Here is a 20,409-nt window from a genome sequence, read left to right on the forward strand (position 1 = left end):
TTGTTTTAAAGACAGTGGGCCGCGCCATCTTGAATTACCAACAGCAAAGTTTATAAAGCGTTAACCAAACTGTTTTAGCATAAATGGCAGATTCTATAGACATCAATTTCTATTACTTTGTGATATGCTCCAGCTGTATTAACCCGTATTATGTAAATTCACAGCTGTAAATTCCCATTAAAAACAAATGTCTGTGGTAAAAACCCTTGGTGCGGGGTATATATGGGGTATTATAAAACAAATATTGACTGCCTTTTACTTGTGCTAAGGTGAAAACTATGAAACATAGGTGATCCCCTGAGCACGTTTTTCCCCTCGACTCCCACCGGGGGAAAAAAGAATGCTCAGGGATCACCTGGGGTGTCATAGTTTTAACCATAGCACTTGAAGCCGTCAATATTTGTATAAAACATGTGTGTATCACACTCTTTATTGCAATGGAACGACCTGTCAGAATCGAATTTACTCATGACTGCCTGATATAACTTTAATCATTAGTTATTTGACTCAAATTCTTGTTTCTGCGGTGTATTTTCAGTGTTTGTAGGAGATGGAGCTCCCTCATGAAGGACAAACATCTGTGGAAGGATGCTCACATACCTGCCAGCAGGAAGAGCAGCCTGACCAAGATACTGTTGTTCATGCAGACATACTTCACCGACGCACTGGAAACATTGACTCTCTACCGCGCCAGCAACAAAATGTTGCAGCTACTCAACAAACAATGTCCACGCCTGACAAAACTGTCCATTAAGGGGAAGGATTTAAAGACAACAGACCTTTCTTTTCTTCCCTCGTATCTGATGGAGCTGCATTTGGGCTCGTACCAGTTTGCCGCAAACTGGTACTGCCCGTTGACGCAGGGGTTGCTCTTCCAAATAGAGAAGCTGGAAGTGTTTTGCCCGAACATCACCAACAACACCCTGGGTCATCTGGCGACGTTGCGGACTTTAAAGTCCCTGCAGCTTGTCTCTTGTCGCAGTAGCGTTGTGGACGAGAGCGAAGGGACCTACACGGAGCGCGGATTCACTTGCCTCGTTCAGCAGCTGACAGAGTTGAGAGTACTACGCTTCCAGCAGTGCTCACAAATCAGCGACACAGCCTTCTTCAAGATTGGGAACAGCCTGACCAAGCTGGAAGACCTTACTCTGCACTACTGCTGCAACATCACTGATGTGGGTCTGAAGCACTTGAAGAACCTCCAAGCTCTGAAGATCTTAGACCTCGGAGGCGGGACGCCTGTTTCTCCCGAAGCTCTGATAGAGGTCCTTGGCTGCCTCAAGAGCCTCCTGGAGCTGTGGATATTCGACACGGAGTACATTCGGCAGCAGCATATTGCGCAAATTGAGGAAATGTTTCCGAGACTGACGGTGTGTGTACAAGATAGATGGGAGTGTATGGAAGTTTAAAAAGAATGTCTGGGATTCAAGGGGAAAAAAACACAAACCAGAAATTTTACGAGTCACTAAACTTTGAGGTCTTTTCACAAGGCCTGCAGCAGTGCTGTTGAAAATTATAATTTGAAATTGCTTTCCTCAAAGTTCTCATGCTATCAAGAAAGCCTTAATTTTTTAATTTTTTACTTGCAATTCCCGACAAAATGCTCTCAGACACAATCATCTTTGGAGTCAGAATGCTGAGAACAAATGGTGCATTGAGAAAGCGATCAGTGGTGTTCTACTGCACTATATACACAAAACAGGATTAAGACAGAACACCAGCAAACTGATAAATAAACAACAGTGCAATCTTGCATATAAACAAGGGTTGGTAGGAACTGGTGTATGTGATTGTGTAAATGGTATCACATGCAACCATTGGGACCGACAACCTGCGCCCAAATGAATGGTCGATAGTTTGTAGTTCGCGTGTGAAAGGCCCACTTTGAAAACAGCGCTCACACATTGTTTGTGAAAAACCTTTGCTTTCTCGGAATGGAGTTTCAATAAGCGGATGGAGCCAATAGCCGAACGTGGATTTCAAAACAAAGATGTGTTTTACGAAAGAGCACTGTCTATAGACAGGCCTGTATTATATGCTTTGTTTTTGAAAGGGCAAGGGCACCAAGGCATTTTCTCCTTGATAAAGGGTATCCTATGAGGAAATTGTAAAATCTATTGTTAGCATTTCAAGGGCATCAATGCAACCATGGAGAAAATCTTCCCTCGTGAAGTATCAGGCCTGTATCCTAGAGGGCCTGTGTAAGCAAGAAATAACTTGCTAATTTCGTTTTGGGTGATTTGCTGTGCGAGTATATTGTGTACAAAACGTGTGGATGCTCCTGTCTGTGATTTTTTTGGTAAAGTTTCTTGCCCAGTAGTTTCAAATGCGTATGATATACAGTATGAAGTGATACAAAATTGTAATTGGCTGTTGCAAACTGCTTACAAACCTAAAAGGGTTTTTGGCCTCGCGTTTCGATCTTAGCAGAGTCTTTATCAATGGCTAGCCTTTTCACCTTCAAAATGAAAAGAACTCTGCTAGGGTCAAAAAGTGAAGCCATTCACATGTTACATTTATAACAAAAGCAAAGTTTTATCACCGAAGCTTATTTAATTACATGTCTTCCTTTTCAATGATTTTAGTTGTATTTTGTAAACCTAAAAATATGCCCTATGAGAAGAGTTCAGAACTCAAACAATTTTACGAAATTTTTTAATTATTTATTACTCTATTAGCCCCCAATGCTTTGGCATAGAGTAATGTGTGTCATCCATCGGAGCTGTCACACAACATGATTAATTTGTTCCAGTATAAATTCTTCATTTGAGAATGAGGCGAAAAGCCTTTTAAAGGCAAACCTTTCCAATTTTGAAAAAGAATGGTTCAACCATTTTATATCTTAATCTGAAAATATTTATTTTTATTTAATCTGAAGTTTGATTTCTCAGAGATATTTTCTAATTGTCTGCAAGAATCTGCTTGTCTGACAATATAACCTTGCGCTCAAGTGTGTATCAAAAGCGATGGCTCTGACAAAGTTAATGATAAGTCTTAATCCCCATAAGACACTTCCCAGGTTGTATCGTACCCTTTGGTGTGATTCATGGCAACTTGTAACATTTGGTGTGACCCCTGGCTACTCGTTACCTTTGTTGTGACCCCTGGCTACTTGTTTTCTTTGGTGTGACCCCTGGCTACTTGTAACCTTTGGTGTGACCCCTGGCTACTCGTTACCGTTGGTGTGACCCCTGGCTACTTGTTTTCTTTGATGTGACCCCTGGCTACTTGTTACCTTTGGTGTGACCCCTGGCTAGTTGTAACCTTTGTTGTGACCCCTGGCTACTTGTTGTAACCTTTGGGTGACCCCTGTCTACTGTAACCTTTTTGTGACCCCTGGCTGCACGTAACCTTTGGTTTGACCCTTGGCTACTTGTAACCTTTGTTGTGACCCCTGGCTACTCATGACCATTGGTGTGACCCCTTGCTACTTGTAACCTTTGGTGTGACCCCTGGCTACTTGTAACCTTTGGTGTGACCCCTGGCTACTTGTAACCTTTGGTGTGACCCCTGGCTACTCGTTACCTTTGGTGTGACCCCTGGCTACTTGTAACCTTTGGTGTGACCCCTGGCTACTCGTTACCTTTGGTGTTATCCCTGGCTACTGATAACCTTGGTGTAATCCCTGGAAACTCACCAAACGAAGAAACTGCCATGAAAGTGGACCGCTTGCGCAACATAGGGCTAGATAGCTCAGTTGGTTGAGCAAGTTAATCCAGAGGTTGTTGGTGCAAATCCCGCTGTTCTTTTTCCTTTGTTCAACCCAAAATTTTACCCATTCAATTTCCCTTTGAGTGGTTTCTTACATGACAATGTTAATGACTTAGTTGCCCCAAAAATCATGTAGATTGTTACAAAATCTGTAATTGTATCAAAAAACTGTTGTAAATTATAATGTGTAAGTTTCATATGCACTTATGTTTTGTTCATAAAGAAAGTGAGACTACTCTTTTAAGTTTTGCGCACCAAATAATTTATTGCTGTGCCAATTTGGAGAGAAAAAAAATCAAATTGTATATTTTTTATCATTTAAATTGTGTGCTTGTAACACTAAGAGATAACTCTATGGTCTTTGTGGATTCAACTGTAGTGGTTATAAAATTACAATTGTATTGTGGTATGTAGAACACACTGTAAGTGGCTTGCTTTCTGCATTTTAACTAAGGTATTATATCATAAATGTTCAATTGAAAAAAAAAAATTAAGCGGTGGACAATAAGTAACTTGCCATATACATGTAATATGTTACCGTTCACCATGTCATTTCTTGTTTTCAAAATGTTTTTGTTAATGCATTACATGTGTGGCCTAAAAATAGAAATGATGTCATCACTGGTAATCCTTATTCTAAAGACAATTAGTACCCAGTGACCCGTTGCCATTGAGCAAAGCAACTAGCTGGTATTCATGGTATAGTTGATATAAAACAACTATTTAGTAACGCTAAGGGCTGCTACATTTTATTCAAATGTGATATCGAATTAAATATCAGTATTATTATCATTTTGGACCACGTGATCCACCAACCCAAGACCTCACTCCTATATGGTTTAGAATATCTTTATTTAAAAAAATAAGTTCATATAATAAGAGCTAGTAACCAAACAGTTCCAGTTGCCAGTATTTATCTAGAAAGCAAGTTTATTTGTGTCATGTAATAAACAAGCATCCTTGATAAAACAAGGTCTAACCCTTATAATACATTTGGTTTAGGTGTGTTATTCGTTCTAGGAAATGCAACTCCATGGCCTATAATGAGTATATATACCTTAGATAACTACATACAGTAAATCTAGCGTGTGAGAATTTAATTTCAAAAGGTGGGAGCGTTTTGGGGATATGTCCACGCAGGAATAATGATCCATAATTGAAAAAGACAATCTGATACTCAAATCAAAAAATTGTGGAAAAACATAACAGATTTTCCATTACTACTTTACTTCGAAACGAAATGATTCTTAAAATGCTTTATACTATTGAGAGCTGCTACATAATATGTAACCAAATAAGTTTGTCTTGCCATGAATTTTAGGAGTAATTACCAAACGTACATACATTCCCTTGAAAACCTATAAACATTGTTACAAACTTGTAATGAAACTAATAATAAATGCTTCCTTATGTGTGAAGATTTACTCTCGGTCATATTACTTTATGCTTGGATTCTTTAAAAGAGAAATTACTTTTCGTATTTTCAAATTTAAAATGTTTTTTACGTTTAGTAAAAAATAAGGAGAAAAACATCTCACTCGGCGCCGCCCTAATCATCCCTTCCTTTATCAAGGAAAGAGAAACTTCAGTTATTTCTTGATTTTATTGCTCACCCGTCTTTCCAAAAGTCTTTAAACCAATCCAAAAATGCTTATTCGAAACGATTTTTTATAACAAAGTGGCAAATGTTATCTTCCGTTTGCTTGCGCGAGCACCCGGTGCATTGTGGGCCTCAAAATTAAAGACAAAATGGCTGACATCTGAAGACTTCGTGTTCTCCCTCCACACTCCACATTCTTTCTAGCCAATTCGGCCGACAAAACAACCGCAATAATATGAGCGAGGTGAGTAGAATATTACTTATAGCTTATATTAAGGACATCTTTACGGTGATTTTGAGGTTTCAAAACGGTCAAAATTAGGCAAACAGAACGCTTTCCGGCCAGGCAGCTATTTTAAATACACGTTTCCTGACTGGCACTAGTCTGGTACTTTGTGGATTTTGTTGTATATGGTGACTAGTCGTAGTCGGGCAGACACACTTGAAAACGCAAATGTCGAGTCAAATTGTTAAATAATTCCTATGAATTTATAACTTTAAATTAACGGATTAACAAAAATTATTATGATAACCTTTTTATGCAAAGGGATATCTCATTGAGGTATTAGATACTATAATATTTCATATCGAATGAAAAAGTGGTGGCGCCATACGGAAACTTTTCCATAAAAGACTTCAGGCTTGAATCCTTTTATATAAAAATTAGCACACAATATTTTGTGCAACAATCGTGTTTTTTCTTTCATTAGTGTTCAAAAATTGTGTTTTTTTCTTTCATTTTTCTCTTGCAACTTCGATGACCAATTAATTTATACGCTAAGTGAGAATACAGGTCTTTGACAGTTACCAAAGGTGTCCAGATAGGCTTGGGCGACTAGTGAAATTTACTTTATACTCGACTCTTTGCGTCTCAAATTAAGGCATATTTGCACTAGCCGCGACTATTTTAATTCTCAAGATGCAGTGTGGCAAATGCAATATAGAAAAATTCAAGATAAAAGGATTGAAGGATTGTGTCTGATGCCTGATTGTGTTTTGTAAGTGAAAACTATGTTGTCGCGAGCAACACAATATTGGTTCACCAAACAGCTAGTCGCGACTATTTTTGTAGTAGTCGCAACTATTTTGGTAGTAGTCGCAACTTTTTGTTGTAGTAGGCTCAACTATTTTTGTAGTAGTTGCAACTATTTTTGTAGTAGGCTCAACTATTTTTGTAGTATAGGCTCAACTATTTTTGTAATAGTTGCAACTAATTTTGTAGAAGGCTCAACTATTTTTTGTAGTAGTCTAGTAGTCATGGCCGAGTAGATGAAGAATGGTAGTCGCAACTCGACTACGACACTAGTCGCCCAGGCCTTTAGTGTCCAGTGCCTTTAAAGTAGAATTGTACTAATGCATGGTTTGCTGTGATCTTTAAGGGACTTGCCAGCAGCACCAGTTAACTTGTTATTTCACTAGTCTGTCAGCTTTTTCACTTGTCCATATTTCATATGAAATGGGGATGCTTTTCAACACTGAACTAGCTAGCTGAAAAACTATTTGGGGTGAATTTTGACTGATCGGTAGCATTTATATATCATTTGGCATGTGGACCACTGTTAAAGGCACTGGACACTTTTGGTAATTGTCAAAGACCAGTATTCTCACTTGGTGTATCCCAACATATGCATAAAATAATGTAGGTAAGCCAAGTGCGCCCTCAGTGTTCATATTGTGAAAAGTTAACTTTCGGGTCGCGACCTGTGGATTCATTCTCTTTTTCTTTTGTAGCTTTGTGCACGAGACAGCTTTTATGCTAACAATTTATTTTTGAGTAATCATCAAAAGAGTCAACTGAAGGCACACAACTTACGCGACAAGAGCAGTTGTTTTTTTTCCATTATTCTCTCACCACTTTAACACCAATTGAGTCAAAATTTTCACAGGTTTGTTATTTTATGCTTAATGTTGTTGAGATATAGACCAAGTGAGAAAACTGGTCTTTGACAATTACCAAACGTGTCCAGTGTCTTTAAGAGCAAACATTACTATACGTCAACTTTGTTAAAGCTCACTTGATAGCTGTTGATAGTATAAAACATTTGTTAGAAACAACCCCCGCAGTAGTAATGTAGTTTCAGTGAAAGAGTTTGTTTCACCAAATAAATTGAATATGAGGAATAGGAAGGCTTCAGGCTTGAAGTCTTTCTCAACAGTGAAAACTCACAATTCTATGCAATTAGTGAGTTTTTAAATCCATTCCATGTGCACCTTCACTTGTCACATAAACTTGTACAGGAAAATCTTCTTTAAAATTAATTTATTTGTCAACATAAAGCAAGCAGGTGTTTAACTAAAATGTCAATTTCTGGGCTAAAATTGCATAAAATCAAAAGGGGTGGGCATAAGTCTTGAATTTTTGTTGAAAATTGGCAAAATTTGCATAAAATCACAAGGGTAATAAGCCTTGCATTTTTGTTGAAACAGGGTTAAAATTGCATAAAAACAGAAGGGATAGGCCTTGCATTTTTTTTTACTCGGCTAAATCTGAAAAAGGGGTAAGTCTTGCTTTATTGTTGATAATGAGCTAAAGTTTTATAAATCACAAGGGGTAAAATCGCATAAAGTCACAAGTGTCTTGCTGTATTATCACGTGTTTCTAAAAAACAAGATTGTCACTAATTGAGTATTTTTTCTTTGAAAAACAACAACTTTTATAAACAACATTCTGGCTATAATTTTATAGCTCTAAATAATGCAAATAATTTACTGACAATATTTATAATTTGATTAATATAGAGTGATTTGCTTGAGCTTCATTGAGATCCCCAATCAACCAGGTTGAGTTTCATCATCTCCAAGTAGAGTAACCTTTTTTGAAAGGTAAGCACAAACAAATTTATTTTAAAGATGAGGAACAGTTTTTGGTCTTGTTTCGAGAAGCTGTTGCATAAACATGTCATTGGTCATTGCGTCCATACCCCTGGTCATTGCCTCCGTGCCCTTGGTCATTGCCTCCATGCTCCTGGTCATTGCCCTGGGCATTGCCTCCAATGCCCCTGGTCTTTGCCTCCATGCTCCTGGTCATTGCCTCCATGCCCCTGGTCATTGCCTCCCCCCTGGTCAATGCTTCCAAACCCCTGGTCATTGCCTCCATGCCCCTGTTCATTGCCCTCATGCCCCTGGTCATTGCCTCCATGCCCCTGGTCATTGCCTCCATGCCCCTGGTCATTGCCTCCCCCCTGGTCAATGCTTCCAAACCCCTGGTCATTGCCTCCATGCCCCTGGTCATTGCCTCAATGACCCTGGTCATTGTCTCCATGCCCCTGGTCATTGCCTCCATACCCCTGGTCATTGCCTCCATGCCCCTGGTCATTGCCTCCATGCTCCTAGTCATTGCCTCCATACCCCTGGTCATTGCCTCCATGCCCCTGGTCATTGCCTCCATGCCCCTGCTCATTGCCTCAATGCCCCTGGTCATTGTCTCCATGCCCCTGGTCATTGCCTCCATACCCCTGGTCATTGCCTCCATGCCCCTGGTCATTGCCTCCATGCTCCTGGTCATTGCCTCCATACCCCTGGTCATTGCCTCCATGCCCCTGGTCATTGCCTTCATGCCCCTGGTCATTGCCACTATGCCCCTGGTCATTGCCTCAATACCCTGATCATTGCCTCCATGCCCCTGGTCAGTGCCTGCCTCATTGCCCCTGGTCATTGCAATCATGCCCCTGGTCATTGCCTCCATGCCCCTGGTCATTGCCTCCATGCCCCTGGACATTGCCTCCCTGCCCCTGGTCATTGCCTCCATGCCCCTGGTCATTGCCTTCATGCCCCTGGTCATTGCACCCATGCCCCTGGTCATTGCCTCCATGCTCCTGGTCATTGCCTCCATACCCCTGGTCATTGCCTCCATGCCCCTGTCATTGCCTCCATGCCCCCGGTCATTGCCTCCAAACCCCGGTCATTGCCTCCAGGCCCCTGGTCAATGCTTCCAAACCCCTGGTCATTGCCTCTATGCCCCTGGTCATTGCCTCAATACCCTGATCATTGCCTCCATGCCCCTGGACATTGCCTCCATGCCCCTGGACATTGCCTCCCTGCCCCTGGTCATTGCCTCCATGCCCCTGGTCATGGCCTTCATGCCCCTGGTCATTGCATCCATGCCCCTGGTCATTGCCTCCATGCTCCTGGTCATTGCCTCCATACCCCTGGTTATTGCCTCCATGCCCCTGTCATTGCCTCCATGCCCCCGGTCATTGCCTCCAAACCCCTGGTCATTGCCTCCATGCCCCTGGTCACTGCCTCCAGGCCCCTGGTCAATGCTTCCAAACCCCTGGTCATTGCCTCTATGCCCCTGGTCATTGCCTCAATACCCTGATCATTGCCTCAATACCCTGATCATTGCCTCCATGCACCTGGTCAGTGCCTGCCTCATTGCCCCTGGTCATTGCAATCATGCCCCTGGTCATTGCCTCCATGCTCCTGGTCATTGCCTCCATGCCCCTGGTCATTGCCTCCATGCCCATGTCATTGCCTCCATGCTCCTGGTCATTGCCTCCATACCCCTGGTCATTGCCTCCATACCCCTGGGCATTGCCTCCAATGCCCCATGTCATTGCCTCCATGCTCCTGGTCATTGCCTCAATGCCCCTGGTCATTGCCTCCATGCCCCTGGTCATTGCCTCCATGCCCCTGGTCATTGCCTCCATACCCCTGGTCATTGCCTCCAGGCCCCTGGTCATTGCCTCCATGCCCATGTCATTGCCTCCATGCCCCTGGTCATTGCCTCCATACCCCTGGTCATTGCCTCCATACCCCTGGGCATTGCCTCCAATGCCCCATGTCATTGCCTCCAGGCCCCTGGTCATTGCCTCCATGCCCCTGGTCATTGCCTCCATGCCCCTGGTCATTGCCTCCATGCCCCTGGTCTATGAATCCATACCCCTGGTCATTGCCTCCAATGCACCATGTCATTGCCTCCAATGCCCCATGTCATTGCCTCCATGCTCCTGGTCATTGCCTCCATGCCCCTGGTCATTGTCTCCATGCCCCTGGTAATTGAATCCATATACCCCTGGTCATTGCCTCTATACCTAAGCTCCTATCCATACCCCTGTACCTTGACTTGATGTGCCTAGACATAATTGCCCTCATGCCCCAGGTCATTGCCTCAATGCCCTTGGTTATTGTTGCATGTCCCTGGTAATTGGTTTCATGCCCCTGGGCATTGCGCCCTGGTCATTGCAAAATGCCCCTGGGATTGCACCCTGGTCATTGTGAAATGCCCCTAGTCATTGCGCAATGCCCCTGCCGGTAAATGCATCCATGCCCACAGTCATTGCATCTATCCCTATAGCCTGTAATTGGTTTCCTGGGCATTGCCTTCAAACCCTGCTTATATTGCCTCCATGCCCCTGGTCATTGCCTCTATGCCCCTGGTCATTTCCTCAATACCCTGATCATTGCCTCCATACCCCTGGTCATTGCCTCCAGGCCCCTGGTCATTGCCTCCATGCCCATGTCATTGCCTCCATGCCCCTGGTCATTGCCTCCATACCCCTGGTCATTGCCTCCATACCCCTGGGCATTGCCTCCAATGCCCCATGTCATTGCCTCCAGGCCCCTGGTCATTGCCTCCATGCCCCTGGTCATTGCCTCCATGCCCCTGGTCATTGCCTCCATGCCCCTGGTCATTGAATCCATACCCCTGGTCATTGCCTCCAATGCACCATGTCATTGCCTCCAATGCCCCATGTCATTGCCTCCATGCTCCTGGTCATTGCCTCCATGCCCCTGGTCATTGTCTCCATGCCCCTGGTAATTGAATCCATATACCCCTGGTCATTGCCTCTATACCTAAGCTCCTATCCATACCCCTGTACCTTGACTTGATGTGCCTAGACATAATTGCCCTCATGCCCCAGGTCATTGCCTCAATGCCCTTGGTTATTGTTGCATGTCCCTGGTAATTGGTTTCATGCCCCTGGGCATTGCGCCCTGGTCATTGCAAAATGCCCCTGGGATTGCACCCTGGTCATTGTGAAATGCCCCTAGTCATTGCGCAATGCCCCTGCCGGTAAATGCATCCATGCCCACAGTCATTGCATCTATCCCTATAGCCTGTAATTGGTTTCCTGGGCATTGCCTTCAAACCCTGCTTATATTGCCTCCATGCCCCTGGTCATTGCCTCTATGCCCCTGGTCATTTCCTCAATACCCTGATCATTGCCTCCATGCCCCTGGTCAGTGCCTGCCTCATTGCCCCTGGTCATTGCAATCATGGCCCTGGTCATTGCCTCCATGCTCCTGGTCATTGCCTCCATGCCCCTGGTCATTGCCTCCATGCCCATGTCATTGCCTCCATGCTCCTGGTCATTGCCTCCATACCCCTGGTCATTGCCTCCATACCCCTGGTCATTGCCTCCCTGGACCTGGTCATTGCCTCCATGCTCCTGGTCATTGCCTCCATACCCCTGGTCATTGCCTCCATACCCCTGGGCATTGCCTCCAATGCCCCATGTCATTGCCTCCATGCTCCTGGTCTTTGCCTCCATGCCCCTGGTCATTGCCTCCATGCCCCTGGTCATTGCCTGCATGCCCCTGGTCATTGCCTCCAGGCCCCTGGTCATTGCCTCCATGCCCATGTCATTGCCTCCATGCTCCTGGTCATTGCCTCCATACCCCTGGTCATTGCCTCCATACCCCTGGGCATTGCCTCCAATGCCCCATGTCATTGCCTCCATGCTCCTGGTCATTGCCTCCATGCCCCTGATCATTGCCTCCATGCCCCTGGTCATTGCCTCCATGCCCCTGGTCATTGCCTCCATGCCCCTGGTCATTGCCTCCATGCCCCTGGTAATTTAATCCATACCCCTGGTCATTGCCTCCAATGCACCATGTCATTGCCTCCAATGCCCCATGTCATTGCCTCCATGCTCCTGGTCATTGCCTCCATGCCCCTGATCATTGCCTCCATGCCCCTGGTCATTGCGTACATGCCCCTGGTCATTGCCTCCATACCCCTGGTCATTGCCTCCAGGCCCCTGGTCATTGCCTCCATGCCCATGTCATTGCCTCCATGCTCCTGGTCATTGCCTCCATACCCCTGGTCATTGCCTCCATACCCCTGGGCATTGCCTGCCTCATTGCCCCTAGTCATTGCAATCATGCCCCTGGTCATTGCCTCCATGCCCCTGGTCATTGCCTCCATGCCCCTGGACATTGCCTCCCTGCCCCTGGTCATTGCCTCCATGCCCCTGGTCATTGCCTTCATGACCCTGGTCATTGCACCCATGCCCCTGGTCATTGCCTCCATGCTTCTGGTCATTGCCTCCATACCCCTGGTTATTGCCTCCATGCCCCTGTCATTGCCTCCATGCCCCCGGTCATTGCCTTCAAACCCCTGGTCATTGCCTCCATGCCCCTGGTCATTGCCTCCAGGCCCCTGGTCAATGCTTCCAAACCCCTGGTCATTGCCTCTATGCCCCTGGTCATTGCCTCAATACCCTGATCATTGCCTCCATGCCCCTGGACATTGCCTCCATGCCCCTGGTCATTGCCTCCATACCCCTGGGCATTGCCTCCAATGCCCCATGTCATTGCCTCCATGCTCCTGGTCATTGCCTCCATGCCCCTGGTCATTGCCTCCATGCCCCTGGTCATTGCCTGCATGCCCCTGGTCATTGCCTCCAGGCCCCTGGTCATTGCCTCCATGCCCATGTCATTGCCTCCATGCTCCTGGTCATTGCCTCCATACCCCTGGTCATTGCCTCCATACCCCTGGGCATTGCCTCCAATGCCCCATGTCATTGCCTCCATGCTCCTGGTCATTGCCTCCATGCCCCTGATCATTGCCTCCATGCCCCTGGTCATTGCCTCCATGCCCCTGGTCATTGCCTCCATGCCCCTGGTCATTGCCTCCATGCCCCTGGTAATTTAATCCATACCCCTGGTCATTGCCTCCAATGCACCATGTCATTGCCTCCAATGCCCCATGTCATTGCCTCCATGCTCCTGGTCATTGCCTCCATGCCCCTGATCATTGCCTCCATGCCCCTGGTCATTGCGTACATGCCCCTGGTCATTGCCTCCATACCCCTGGTCATTGCCTCCAGGCCCCTGGTCATTGCCTCCAGGCCCATGTCATTGCCTCCATGCTCCTGGTCATTGCCTCCATACCCCTGGTCATTGCCTCCATACCCCTGGGCATTGCCTGCCTCATTGCCCCTAGTCATTGCAATCATGCCCCTGGTCATTGCCTCCATGCCCCTGGTCATTGCCTCCATGCCCCTGGACATTGCCTCCCTGCCCCTGGTCATTGCCTCCATGCCCCTGGTCATTGCCTTCATGCCCCTGGTCATTGCACCCATGCCCCTGGTCATTGCCTCCATGCTCCTGGTCATTGCCTCCATACCCCTGGTTATTGCCTCCATGCCCCTGTCATTGCCTCCATGCCCCCGGTCATTGCCTCCAAACCCCTGGTCATTGCCTCCATGCCCCTGGTCATTGCCTCCAGGCCCCTGGTCAATGCTTCCAAACCCCTGGTCATTGCCTCTATGCCCCTGGTCATTGCCTCAATACCCTGATCATTGCCTCCATGCCCCTGGACATTGCCTCCCTGCCCCTATTCATTGCCTCCATGCCCCTGGTCATGGCCTTCATGCCCCTGGTCATTGCATCCATGCCCCTGGTCATTGCCTCCATGCTCCTGGTCATTGCCTCCATACCCCTGGTTATTGCCTCCATGCCCCTGTCATTGCCTCCATGCCCCCGGTCATTGCCTCCAAACCCCTGGTCATTGCCTCCATGCCCCTGGTCATTGCCTCCAGGCCCCTGGTCAATGCTTCCAAACCCCTGGTCATTGCCTCTATGCCCCTGGTCATTGCCTCAATACCCTGATCATTGCCTCAATACCCTGATCATTGCCTCCATGCCCCTGGTCAGTGCCTGCCTCATTGCCCCAGGTCATTGCAATCATGCCCCTGGTCATTGCCTCCATGCTCCTGGTCATTGCCTCCATGCCCCTGGTCATTGCCTCCATGCCCATGTCATTGCCTCCATGCTCCTGGTCATTGCCTCCATACCCCTGGTCATTGCCTCCATACCCCTGGGCATTGCCTCCAATTCCCCATGTCATTGCCTCCATGCTCCTGGACATTGCCTCCATGCCCCTGGTCATTGCCTCCATGCCCCTGGTCATTGCCTCCATGCCCCTGGTCATTGCCTCCATACCCCTGGTCATTGCCTCCAGGCCCCTGGTCATTGCCTCCATGCCCATGTCATTGCCTCCATGCTCCTGGTCATTGCCTCCATACCCCTGGTCATTGCCTCCATACCCCTGGGCATTGCCTCCAATGCCCCATGTCATTGCCTCCAGGCCCCTGGTCATTGCCTCCATGCCAATGTCATTGCCTCCATGCCCCTGGTCATTGCCTCCATGCCCCTGGTCATTGCCTCCATGCCCCTGGTCATTGCCTCCATGCCCCTGGTCATTGCCTCCATGCCCCTGGTAATTGAATCCATACCCCTGGTCATTGTCTCCAATGCACCATGTCATTGCCTCCAATGCCCCATGTCATTGCCTCCATGCTCCTGGTCATTGCCTCCATGCCCCTGGTCATTGCCTCCATGCCCCTGGTAATTGAATCCATATACCCCTGGTCATTGCCTCTATACCTAAGCTCCTATCCATACCCCTGTACCTTGACTTGATGGGTCTAGACATAATTGCCCTCATGCCCCAGGTCATTGCCTCAATGCCCTTGGTTATAGTTGCATGTTTCTGGTTATTGGTTTCATGCCCCTGGGCATTGCGCCCTGGTCATTGCAAAATGCCCCTGGGATTGCGCCCTGGTCATTGTGAAATGCCCCTAGTCATTGCGCAATGCCCCTGCCGGTAAATGCATCCATGCCCACAGTTATTGCATCTATCCCTATAGCCTGTAATTGGTTTCCTGGGCATTGCCTTCAAACCCTGTTTATATTGCCTCCATGCCCCTGGTCATTGCCTCTATGCCCCTGGTCATTGCCTCAATACCCTGATCATTGCCTCCATGCCCCTGGTCAGTGCCTGCCTCATTGCCCCTGGTCATTGCAATCACATGGCCCTGGTCATTGCCTCCATGCTCCTGGTCATTGCCTCCATGCCCCTGGTCATTGCCTCCATGCCCATGTCATTGCCTCCATGCTCCTGGTAATTGCCTCCATACCCCTGGTCATTACCTCCATACCCCTGGGCATTGCCTCCCTGCCCCTGGTCATTGCCTCCATGCTCCTGGTCATTGCCTCCATGCCCCTGGTCATTGCCTCCATACCCCTGGGCATTGCCTCCAATGCCCCATGTCATTGCCTCCATGCTCCTGGTCATTGCCTCCATGCCCCTGGTCATTGCCTCCATGCCCCTGGTCATTGCCTGCATGCCCCTGGCCATGCCCCTGGTCATTGCCTCCATGCCCCTGGTCATTGCCTGCATGCCCCTGGTCATTGCCTCCATACCCCTGGTCATTGCCTCCAGGCCCCTGGTCATTGCCTCCATGCCCATGGCATTGCCTCCATGCTCCTGGTCATTGCCTCCATACCCCTGGTCATTGCCTCCATACCCCTGGGCATTGCCTCCAATGCCCCATGTCATTGCCTCCATGCTCCTGGTCATTGCCTCCATGCCCCTGATCATTGCCTCCATGCCCCTGGTCATTGCCTCCATGCCCCTGGTCATTGCCTCCATGCCCCTGGTCATTGCCTCCATGCCCCTGGTAATTGAATCCATACCTCTGGTCATTGCCTCCAATGCACCATGTCATTGCCTCCAATGCCCCATGTCATTGCCTCCAATGCCCGCCTCCATGTCATTGCCTCCATGCCCCTGATCATTGCCTCCATGCCCCTGGTCATTGCCTACATGCCCCTGGTCATTGCCTCCATGCCCCTGGAAATTGAATCCATATACCCCTGGTCATTGCCTCTATACCTAAGCTCCTATCCATACCCTTGTACCTTGACTTGATGTGCCTAGACATAATTGCCCTCATGCCCCAGGTCATTGCCTCAATGCCCTTGGTTATTGTTGCATGTCCCTGGTAATTGGTTTCATGCCCCTGGGCATTGCGCCCTGGTCATTGCAAAATGCCCCTGGGATTGTGCCCTGGTCATTGCGAAATGCCCCTAGTCATTGCGCAATGCCCCTGCCGGTAAATGCATCCATGCCCACAGTCATTGCATCTATCCCTATAGCCTTCGTATTGGCATTGCCTTCAAACCCTCCTTATATTGCCTCCATGCCCCTGGTCATTGCCTCTATGCCCCTGGTCATTGCCTCAATACCCTGATCATTGCCTCCATGCCCCTGGTCAGTGCCTGCCTCATTGCCCCTGGTCATTGCAATCATGGCCCTGGTCATTGCCTCCATGCTCCTGGTCATTGCCTCCATGCCCCTGTCATTGCCTCCCCCCTGGTCATTGCCTCCATGCCCCTGGTCATTGCCTCCATGCCCCTGGTCATTGCCTCCATACCCCTGGTCACTGCCTTCATATACACTGCTCTTTGCCTCTATGCCCCTGGTCATTGCCTCCATGCCCCCGGTCATTGCCTCCATGCCCCCGGTCATTGCCTCCATGCCCCTGGTAAATGGCCCATACCCCTGGTCATTGCCTTCATATACACTGCTCTTTGCCTCCATACCCCTAGTCTCTGTCTCCATGCCCCTGGTCATTTCCTCCATACCCCTAGTCTCTGCCTCCATGCCCCTGGTCAATGCTTCCAAACCCCTGGTCATTGCCTCCATACCCCTAGTCTCTGCCTCCATGCCCATGGTCATTTTCTCCATGCCCCTGGTCATTTTCTCCATGCCCCTGGTCATTGACTCTATGCCCCTGGTCATTGCCTCCTTGCCTCGAGTCATTATCTTCATGCCCCTGGTAAATGGCCCATGCCCCTGGTAAATGACCCATACCCCTGGTCATTGCCTCCATGTCCCTGCTCTTTGCCTCCATACCTCTAATCTCTGCCTCCATGCCCCTGGTCATTGCCGCCATGCCTCGAGTCATTGTCTCCATGCCCCTGGTCATTGCCCTCAAACCCTGGGCCCAATGTCATGGCTCTACTTACCGCCAAAATCTGCGTTTACGATCACGGTTCTCCGCTGACGTCCAAGCGCCAAATTTCTGCGCTAGCCTTGTAAGCGTAGAATGCCTTGTAACGAGCAGAACGAGCAGAAGCCAAAATTTGCTGCTGAAATACGCTTGCCGTAAGCACAAAATTCCCTGCATCCGTAAGCGCCGATTCTGTGCTTGCGGTAAAGCAGAGCCATGAAATTGGGCCCTGGGCATTGTCTAAATGCCCTTGGTTATTGTTCCATGCCCCTGGTTATTGCCTCATACCCTGGTCATTGCCTCATACCCTGGTCATTGCCTCATACCCTGGTCATTGCCTCATACCCTGGTCATTGCCTCAATGCCCCTTGTCACCAAAGTGACTTTATGGTATGCCTCTTTGTAATAATTTTACTCTCTGCACACATGAGTGTAGACTCTTAGTGAAGTTTGCCAATTGGCACCCCTCATAACCAAAGTGACTTACGGTATGCCTTTTTGTAATAGTTTTTTTCAATGTTCATAGGGTTCTTATGATAGACTCTTCATGAAGGGTGTCAGGTCCAAACTTAAGTTATTATGAAACATCTTTTATGCAATATGAAGTACTGTACTGTATTAAAATTACCGTACAAGTTCTATATATGGTTAACATACATGACGTGTTTCAAGCGGTTAATTACTCATTAGGTATTAATTAGTGGACCGATTAAGCTTCTTTCAAAATAAAATCTGCAATATGGTGAATTTATGGCAGGCTTTTTGTATTCGTTTTTGTAGGTCAGATATTTGAGCAGCGTGACGTCATATTCAACACAGTCTATTAGCACCCCTCATATAGCAAAAGTGATTTATGTTGTGCCTTTTGTATTAATTTTACTCTCTAGACAATCGTCGAGCATACCGTAGGTTTAATGAAAATGTCGAAATGCTAGGCGTATTGAATGGAAATGTTTAAATGCCAGACAGTGTGTTACTGCTTGCGTGGAGTTAAAGCATAATGGCTCAGAACTCGACCTCCATGGTTCACCCATAGAGTGCTCTATGGTTCACCCATTCACCATACGGCAGCATACCCACAGTGCAGTCCCTTATGACACACACAAAACACGTTCGCATGTAGCCCTATGTATAGTAGTACTCTTCATCTAACATGTATGCTGTTTGTATATGCTGTGGTACACACCACGGCACAGCCCATGGCCAGAGGAAGAGTCCTATGCTACATGCTACCATAGAGCTAGTCACGCTGCATGCTGCATGGCCATTCGACCGGCACCATGATGTTCAGCCATCCCCTAGCCTTGTCTAAGGCTCTTAACACGCAAGCACCGTACAACGAGGCCGAAGTGCGGCTTCGTTTGTACGAGGTTAAACAAACTTGAAAATTCTTGCTTCGACCCCACGGTATCAAGTACTGTTATGTACCGTGCAGTGGGGCCAGAATTCAACCGCCTTTAACTGCATGTGTTCTATTTTCCCTAATTTTCGGTCCAGAAATAGGGCCAGAACCGCGGCTAGCTCGGCGACGGAGAAAGCGGGCAGCGTGAAACCCAGGCTACGTATTGCACATGGTTGCACCGAGACAAATATTCTGAGCGAGTTCGGTGTGATTTGGGTTTTAAAATACCAAGTATTTGCATCGTGAAACATCGTGCTTCTGTAACTCATCTGGCAACTGTTTATGATGCTAATAGCATGTTTCTTGAGGAGGTTTCTCGAGGAGGCGATGTTATTTTTTAAGTGTGTTCTTCAGTGCCAGTGTTGCTGCATACAAAACCCCAACATAAAAACCGTAAGTTATGTACAGTGTGACCATACCCACAAATCGGGACGAGCATTTTTGAACAGAGCATATCATTGTTTAATTGAAATCTATGTTTCCGAGTTGCATTTACAGACGTTAAAGCCGTTATCAAAAAACAAAAAAAACCAGCATTGCAAATGTTCGCAAAAGCACCGGGCGTGCACCCTCACATACACCGTGCATGGACCGTGGACCAACCCATCCAGAGCCACCAATAGCCACCCGGTGAAATTAAAGACTCGTGCTGTTGAACAGATTGTTCTCCCCCCCCCCCATATTCCTATCCTGTCATCGCGTATACACCTGAAAATTATTATACTCAATGGTCAAGCTATTCGATTTGGTTGATGTTTCTCGAGGCTCTGTCTATTTCTCCAAATGTTGCCAATCTACCGATATTTCAGCTCTAAAATTGTTCACAAGTGGTTATTGTAATATTTATTTTCCCCACGCTTGCTGTACCATCCCCAAAAGACCTGCCATCGTTTTATGATTTTGTTTGTCCATTATCAAACTATATCCAAGTGCCAGCCCAACTCTCAAAAGCCAATTTTTACACCCTTGTTCATTTCACCAAAACATGTTGCCCAAATCTATCAAAAATTGCTGAGTGAATGTTTTTTAACTCTGAAATTGTCTTAAAGATGATGTTGTGCTTTTCTCTCTTAATGTCTCTGGGCTGATGCTGCACAAGTCGTATAGTTCGTCGGAGTTTGCAAACGTGATTTTTTTTATTTTTATTATTATTATTATTATTTTTTTTTTTTTAATAATTTTAATTTAAATTAACCGATAATTGTTCCGTGAAGCCAATTTTGTGACGTCTGGGGATTACCACTAGCACATTTTAAAAACAAACAGGGCTCAACTTGATAGAGATGCTAAGCATGAAAATTTGATTAGCATGAAATTTCTTTTTTCTGACGTGGACATTTGGTTGGTATACCTGTCTTTATCAAGTCGAAAATTTTATGCTAAGCAAGTTTTGGTGCTTAACAGCTCTATGAAATTGGGCCCAGATTGCATTTTTTTTCCTTTGGCCTTTTGCTGATAATTTTGGTCATGTGAATCCTGTCCAAGTGCCAGCCCAACTCTCAAGATGCAATCTTTACACCATGTGATATTCACCAAAATATATTGCCCAATCGGATAACTTTCCGTATGGCGCCACCACTTTTTCACTCATTTTTACAGAAAGGGATATGCCATTGAGGTAAATAAGATACTATATTATTTCATATCGAATGAAAAAGTGGTGGCGCCAT

At 46.9% G+C, this 20,409-nt stretch overlaps 1 protein-coding gene across 1 annotated transcript; it reads left to right on the forward strand.

Annotated features, from left to right (window-relative positions):
• Positions 1-563: 563 nt before the first annotated feature.
• On the forward strand, positions 564-1,409 carry LOC117297680 (F-box/LRR-repeat protein 16-like). Its single transcript, XM_033780828.1, has one exon. The coding sequence runs from the start codon at positions 564-566 to the stop codon at positions 1,407-1,409; it is 846 nt and encodes a 281-aa protein (XP_033636719.1).
• Positions 1,410-20,409: the final 19,000 nt, after the last annotated feature.

This window comes from Asterias rubens, chromosome 12, assembly GCF_902459465.1.
Source record: "Asterias rubens chromosome 12, eAstRub1.3, whole genome shotgun sequence".
Lineage (NCBI taxonomy): Eukaryota > Metazoa > Echinodermata > Asteroidea > Forcipulatida > Asteriidae > Asterias > Asterias rubens.

Coding starts and splice junctions, on each gene's coding strand:
- LOC117297680 (XM_033780828.1), top strand. CDS start 564: ATGAAGGACAAACATCTGTGGAAGGATGCTCACATACCTGCCAGCAGG.